Below are 8,124 nucleotides of genomic sequence, written 5' to 3'. Positions count from 1 at the left end.
ATCACATTTGCTATGGTGAAGATATTGTGAGTCATCAGGCTTTAGCGCGCATTAGACGTTTGCTGCAGTTTTGTGGTCGTTTTTTTTTTAATATTTACACCCCTTTTTGAGAGGAGTAGAGTGTTCCTATATCTCACCTGAAAGCTGAATCATGCCTGCTAGTCAGTTTGTTTAGATGGCCAATTGGCAGCGACATTTTTCTCAACTTTTCTGTACCATTCACACTCTCTGTTGTCTGTTTTGGTGCTTAAGTCTTTATTAATTGGTCTGTATAAATATAAGTTGGGACCAGACTGGTCAAAAATGGGTCAGCAGACAATCACCACAAACAATCTAATCTCCTTCTGTCACTCAGAATAGATTAGATTATGTCTGCTCAATGGATGAAACTTCTTAGTTAATAGCATCACATCCTGGAATTGTTTAATCGCAAATAAAAGGGCCTGTAGTATAGAGTTATATTTTGGAGAATGGATCATACGTATGTGTTAAATTTGCTGAAGATATAAAATATCTTAGCATTGTCTTAGCGTCATCTCTTTTCTGCAACGCTGAATGACGTCATAGCAGTACCCTTCCGACAGCCCAAGGACACCCATCCTATGATAGCGTTCAAAATAAGCTTCGCCTTGATATTCACTTTGATTTGAAAGTGATAGTAAATCACTCAGAAATGATATTCAGTTTCGTGTGTGTTTTATTTTCTAGAATAAAAATGTACTACAATACCCTCACACTGAATATCATTACACTCCCTCCGTACATTGATTATTGAGTTATGTGAGCAAGACTTGGCCGATTAATACTTCCTATGGCTAACACACATAACGTTACATTGAATTGTAAGTAGCTAATCTTCCTGGACATAAAGCATTCAGAAATAACTTTATAATAATAATAGGTTTACAAGTTTGATATAATTTAAGACAAACTACATGAACATTTAACAGCTAATATTTACAGACTACAATCAAATTACTCATCATATACTAGTACACATACATACAGAAGTTGTATAAGCCATTGGTCATGCCTTGAAGCTAAGGACGAGAAGGGTCAGTGGTAGGTAACTTTTTTTTTCATAAGGAGGACAGGACTGTGAATAATATATATATATATATATATTTACATGATCAATAGTGGGAGAATATGGTGAGTGTACTGTTGTCACAGCTCGTCACCACCAGCTGTCCGCCCGGTGCTGCTGCCACACCGTCAGCTCGGGCCAGACGGGTAGCGGCGCGGCGAACGTACCGCCCGTCCTGGGTAAACATCTCCACCGTCCCGCCATATCCGGTACTCACCAGGACGTGCCCCGAACTGTCCGTACGGATGTCAATGACAGCAGATCTGTAAACCGCACCATTTTCTGCCTGCCCCTCACCAACTTTGTCACCTTCAAAAGTAGAAAGGTGATGCCCAGTGTTGTTATAGATATACACACGTGTATCTCCTCTCTCATCGGACGACACAAACAGGTTTCCCTCCCGCCCCACAGCGACCCGTCCGGGGTACCGCGGACCCTGATGCGCCTTGAACTTGCGCACGACAGTACCGTTAAAATGCAGAAGCTTAATATATACAAGGCCATGATAGTAATTCCAAACTTCTGTTACTGCCACAAGATTACGGGGTGCGTCCACCGTGATGCCACTGAAACCATTGGTGGCGAAAGTTGCATGAAGCGTTGCTAGATGATGCCCCACTTTCGTATACCGAACAATCAACCCTTTGCTATCGTCTTTCTCCCCCACCACCCACAGATGACCCTCCCCGTCCATGGCTATGTCCTCGGGTTCCATGGTCATGTTCTCGGAGTCTTCTCCAGAGATGACGGTAGGGAAATGACGGAGGTAATCGCCCGTCATGCTGAAGACCTGAACTCGATTGTTGTAGGTATCAGACACAACTATCTCGTTGCTAGGCGACACGACAACAGCGCTTGGTTCATAAAACTGACCTGGCTCTTCGCCTTCTCCGCCAAAGATAATCGTCGTTTGCTTATTTTCGTCCTCTGAAGAAGATTGAAACAGACTACATTTTAGTTTGAGTTTAGAAAGCAATTTTTTTTCGTTTTCTCATTGAGTTTCTAATCGATTTATTTCTATTCTTAATAACATCATGGGTGCTAAGGGATTTTTTCAATGTATCAAAACACGATCTGTTAATCCGTGATAGCTCTTCATACATGGATAAAACATTTTAATAGACAGTGTGAATGTTTCTATCGAGTAATTCACTGTTCATAAACATTTTAGAGTGAAATGACTGTGTCCACCAATCCTAATAAATGGGTGGTAACGGAGCCTCACCTTCAGTGTGGGGTTTTGGAGATGACATGTAGTCCGGCTGTGGAGATGACGTGTAGTCCCCGAGGGTGACGTCATCTGTAGCTCTTACTGTAAAGGTGGGGACAGCCCACGTCTGATTTTGAGGAGAAAACGAGAGAGTCGGTTATAACGCCTATAAAGGGAACCATGTTAGAATTGACGACAAGAAAATTATTTCCTTTAATAATTTCTTTTAACATCTAAGTGTCTTTACAAAAACATATACGTTGTCCCTGATCCCGACAATCCAGAACACAACTCACCGTTTCCATATAGCTGCGTCTCTCCCCTGACATGAAGGTCGCGATGATAAGAGCCGTTAGAACCGTCAGTGCCGTCACAACCACGGCTGTAGTGATGACATAGGCAAGGCAGGACCGAGTGACGACACACATGGGACCTGTGAAATAAGAGAACAGTCAAGGAAAACATTTTAAAATCGCACCGCTATCGAAGGTAACAAAGGCAAACGTATTAAATGAAAGGAACCTTAACCTATCGCACGACACCTTACCTCCATCTGCCCTTGGCTGTGTACCATTGGGGGCGTACATGGGGTTTGGGCGTAACGCGTTCCCGCTGTACATGGGGTTACGGTGTAAGGTGTTGCTGCTGTACATGGGGTTGGGAAGTAGCTCGTCCGCATTTCGGTCAACAGAATCTGCAACAGGTACAAGATGTATGTTGACTGTCCTGATATTCTATATTTTATCTTGTCACTCTCGTTACTGAACAAAGAGTACCTATGAACCTGGGTATTAAGTAACGAAGAGGTATATTTTTATCTTATTCAACATTTCTCTTTAGCCTGTTAAAATTGCAAGTGATGCCAACGAGCACAATGTCAGGAAATGATTGTGAAGTATTTTCCCAGAAGTAAATATCCAAACAGCAAAACTGCCTAACCTGCAAAGTTAGGGTGTTCCCGAGTTATTCATGAAAAGCTTTTTTTATCTTCATTTTGTAGAACGGTTTTATGAAATTCCTAAGCCACAATTCGTCGTGAATAATAACTACTACTTGCTACGTTCAACTTACTAGAAGTGGCGTCTGCTTGTTCCTGAATGATCTGGGGATTGCTGACAGAACTGCTAGTCGGTCTTCCGTTCTCATAATGTCTTTCCTGTTCATCATAAGTAACGGCGTATGGTTGGATGTCAGAGACATCTTCTTGTTCGCCGTCGGTGTTGCCATCTCGACGGTAAGCAGCTGCGTACGGACTGATCCACTCAACGTCTGGCGCGGCTGCAGTTTTTGCTCTGTTCTGATCACAGCTTCCAGCGTCCTTTGACTGTTCAATGGCAGTCTCTGGTTGAGCACCAGCCTTGTTTTCTACTTCGTTATTTGCATTTTCGACTTCGATATCTTGTCTGTCCACACTGGCATCGTCGACGTCTCCGCCGCATTGGTAAGCAGCGGCTGATGTTTCACAGCAAGTATTCCGCAGCTGGTATTGCAATTCGTTATCGCTATTATAATCGTCAGTATTGTACATGTCTTCGGACCTGGATACATCTGTTTCTATAACAGTGTTGTCAACGTAGAGTGTTTGATTTTGTTCAGCGTGGTCAACTTGTCTATATAATGTGCGCAGTAGAGTTGGTCTTTTAATGTAAAGTGCTTGATTCTCTTCACCTTTACCGATTTGTGTGTACGATGTGCAGACAGTCGGTAACGATGAACGTCCAGCGCCGTTGTCAGAGCTGCAACAGGGTGCATTGTCCTGGTCAGAGTGTTCAGCCAGAGCGTTGCTGTGGTCGTCCTGCAAAGGGTGCTCCGCTTGGCCGGGTGAGATGTCCTCCTGCTCTTCTTGGCTGGCTGGGATCCCATGGGGCCCGGGTGAGATGTCCTCCTGCTCTTCAGGACTGGCCGGGATCCCGTGGGGCTGGGGTGGGATGTCCTCCTGCTCTTCTGGGCTGGCCGGGACCCCGCGGGGCTGGGGTGGGATGTCCTCCTGCTCTTCTGGACTGGCCGGGATCCCGTGGGACTGGGGTTGGATGCCCTCCTGATCCTCTGGGCTGGCCGGGATCCCGTGGGGCCGGGGTGGGATGTCCCGTTGACCCACAGGCTCTGTTGTAGAGTCAAGAAAGTCAGGGATGTGAGGCAAGTCTGACTGTTCGGCGTCCATGTTGTCGGCTATTTCATGACCGGTGCCGCTTAAGGAATCGTCAGCTGTGTTGATCATGACATCCATCGTCAAAGCAGTGACAATGTTCTCAGTTCTTCTGTATCATTCACAATCTCGGGTCTCGTTAAAAGGTGAGTTGTGCAGGCCTACAGGAAAGCCAGTCGTACTGCTGTGTGATTTTGTGGCAAGCTGCTAAAGCTTTTTGATTGGTCTGTATAAATATTAGTCGGGACCAGACTCGTCAAAAATGGGTTAGCAGACAATCACGATAAACATTCTAATCCCCTTTTATCGCTCAGAATATATTAGATTACGTCTGCTTAGTGTATCAAACCTCTTAAATTAATAGCATCACACTCTGGAATTGATTAATCGCAAATAAAAGGGCCTGTAGTAAGACTTATATTTTTGAGAACGGATAAAACGTATGTATTAAAGTTGCACAAGATATTTTAATATCTTAGCTTTGTCATAGATGGCTCTCCAAGTTGATGACAGCTACTTCAAAAGCCTACAAGTCGTTCACCTGTAGCAACCAACCCAGACCGCCCCCCCCTCCCCAATCTTCATAAGCAGGACTCCTAGTACGAAGGTCGTTAGACCAATTTTTACAAGCTGAAAAGTTTACTGGAGTTGTGTGTAGCCTGCGTTTACACAATTTCTCGCTCTTTTGCATTTTTGACCGCCGGCGACCTTCGGGTCAGCCGCTAGGAGCGCGATAAGGTCAGGTTTATTCAGGGTAGGGTTGTGTACTGTGAGTAAAGTCATAAATATGACAAGTTAGGATTTCACCACCGCACAGTCTTTGAGATTAGTCAAAGTGAGCTCTAATGCCGATTTTTACTCTCCATTCCATTTTACTAAATAATACATTCCGTAATTCACGAACTCTAAAATCAATGTGTCCCCAAATGTTCAACGTCGTACATACATATTATGATGTAACCAGTATAATACATCACAAATGTTTTAAAGTAGGGGTCATAAACTCTTTAGTCCTGAGTCGATTGCCCGTCCACCTGTTCATCTCTCAAATCATCAAATCATCAAAACCGTATAGCCTGTCATAAAGCAATTATTCAACAAGCTTGATTTTACCCTTAAGCAGTTGTTTCAACTTACAAAGTGAAGGGAAATTTATTGGAGCAGAAGTAGAGTCGAGGAAAGTTTACGGATGTCGTCAGTAAGTGAACGAGTGAGTGAATGAATGAATGAGCGAGTGCGTGAGAGTGAATGAGAGAGTGACCCCAGCTCGCGAGGGTGAGTGAGCGATGGAGAGTGGTTGAGTAAGTGAGTGAGAGTGAGGCTAGCGAGCGGTGAGTGAGTAATTGTGAGTGAGTGAGTGAGTGAATGACTGAGTGAGTGAGTGAGTGAGTGAGTGAGTGTGTGAGTGGGTAAGTGAGCTAGTGAGTGAGTGAGTGAGTGAGTGTGTGTGTGAGTGAGTGAGTTAGTGAGTGAGTGAGTGAGTGTGTGAGTGGGTAAGTGAGCTAGTGAGTGAGTGAGTGAGTGTGTGTGTGAGTGAGTGAGAGTGAGTGAGTGAGTGAGTGAGCGAGTGAGTGAGTGGGTAAGTGAGCTAGTGAGTGAGTGAGTGAGTGTGTGTGTGTGTGAGTGAGTGAGTGAGTGAGTGAGTGAGTGAGTGAGTGAGTGAGTGAGTGAGTGAGTGAGTGAGTGAGTGAGTGAGTGAGTGAGTGAGTTTATTTTCCAATGCTGGGTTATATAACGTTATATAACGTTACGTAGACGAATTCAACGTTAAAGTTGACATGTAGCTCTGTATTAGTATTGAACTTATGTTGCACGGCTTTAATAAGACCGTATAATTGATTTATAATCAAGTTGGTACGAGCTACATTTCATAGATTACCACCTAGCCTGACTAAAATTCGTGCCCCTGGTAATTGTAGGACCGGCCGCTAGCGATTGGGGCGCGATTTTATTCAGGCTATTCAGGTGGCACCATGGATTTGAACCAAGAACCTCTAGGTTATGAATCGAACACTCGGCCAATTGCGCCACACGACCGCACGATAACTTCTACCTGTGGCCACTTTAGTAATCATGACGAAATATAAATTTCGAGAGCGAGAGAATGTGTAAAGACAGGGTATTAAAGTGCCACCGATCTTGTGCTCTTCTGAAAGCCGAAAGGCACCTAACACGATTTGCCTCACTTAACTCAGCACCAATATGGAAAGTGCAGTGTCAATTTTAAGACGGCAGTAGGCGCAATTCATGGAACACAATATGATAACACGGGCAAGATGGTGAATATTTGCCTGGATATCTTGCCCGTGTTAACTGGTGGTTACGTCACAATGACGTAATCACCAGTGGACCATATCACTTGTTACATGGGTGGTGGCCCAAACCAACTATAACTAACTACTAGTATCAGAAATTCTTAAGATCGTCCCTCGGATATATAGGACGTCCGTTGAATGAAGGTCCCGTGTTTGAGGTACCTGAGGTAACGGATGACAAAGTTTAGTTTTGAAATAATAATTAATAAGAAAATGTTAATTGAAAGAGACATTTCATGCTAGCTCTCTCAAAATGTATAACATCAACTTTTGGCACATGTAGTTCGATATTCGATATCACCATTCGATATGAATAATGAAACTGAGCAGAAGTAGGTAGAAGAAGGTACAATATCTCGGCGGTAATTGTAAAGATACATTATTGACAAATGCACGTTCGAGTAAAATCTATATCATTCCGCAAACTTCACTGTGAAAATCCCTCCTTCAGACGCAATGTGCATGTGACGAACTTGAGCGATATATAGTAGCTTTGCCAATATCTAGTTATACCTTAAGTATAGCTGGTTAATCAAAATATTGTGAAATTTACGATATTCAAGTGTAATATCCTGTTAATCTGATTCTCTATCGGCCCGCTAGGCAGCTGTGAGCTTCCCATAGCTATGGCGGGACACGATATAAAATGCCACACACCAAGTAAGACTTTAGACACACCTCCCAGTCAGGACTCGACCGACGACAAAGATGTGGAGCTTTCTTCTCGTGTTCTCGGCTGCGATCGCCTGGTCAGCTTCATCACCAGGTGGGTGGTTTCTTTGATAATTGGTGTTGATCAAATGTGTGAGGAGGTGGTCGTGTGGTTACGTTTGCTCAATTAGCATATAATATAAATGTTCTGGGTTAGAATCATTCGAAGGTACCTGTGCTACCACAGTTCACCCTCTTGTAATTAGTCTGCGAGTTGAAATGAAGCCGGCACCCGGATGTACTCAAATAAATCCTGAGAGCCACAGGTATCGCACTGGGCCACGTAGCAGTCATACCCGACCGTCCAAAAAGAGACACAGCCCGTAAAGCTAAGGGCACAACCCGCCGTACGTGCAATTTGTCCGTACGTTTTTTGGAAAGGCCACGTCCGCCACGTATTTCTGAAAATGTTCAGGCTGTACAGCCTACAGGGTAGGCGCGTCGCCCGTACTGGCACATACGGGGGGCAAACTCGCAGCCCGATGAAGTTTTGCAGGCACGTAAAGTTCTATGGCGTGTCTGCGTGCTTCAAAAATCCGTCGGATTCTCTACGAGTTCGTACGGAGGCGGCACTTACCACTTACGGATCCCAAAAATTTGTCCACGTTTTGGCACGTAGACAGCACGTATTTGCACGTACGGCGGGCTGTGCCCT

At 44.4% G+C, this 8,124-nt stretch overlaps 1 protein-coding gene across 1 annotated transcript in view; it reads left to right on the top strand.

Moving 5' to 3' along the window:
* The first annotated feature begins 7,444 nt into the window (after nt 1–7,444).
* Nucleotides 7,445–8,124, top strand: part of LOC118413868 (delta and Notch-like epidermal growth factor-related receptor) — a 20,528-nt gene continuing 19,848 nt past the window's right edge. The window contains exon 1 of the mRNA XM_035817465.1: nt 7,445–7,524. Coding sequence (XP_035673358.1) covers nt 7,467–7,524 — 58 coding nt within the window. The 5' untranslated portion in view covers nt 7,445–7,466. The remainder of the gene's footprint in view (nt 7,525–8,124) is intronic.

This window comes from Branchiostoma floridae, chromosome 4 (genome assembly GCF_000003815.2).
Source record: "Branchiostoma floridae strain S238N-H82 chromosome 4, Bfl_VNyyK, whole genome shotgun sequence".
Taxonomy (NCBI): domain Eukaryota; kingdom Metazoa; phylum Chordata; class Leptocardii; order Amphioxiformes; family Branchiostomatidae; genus Branchiostoma; species Branchiostoma floridae.
Note: the sequence above shows the minus strand (reverse complement) of the source record. Positions and strands in the feature narration are given on the sequence as shown.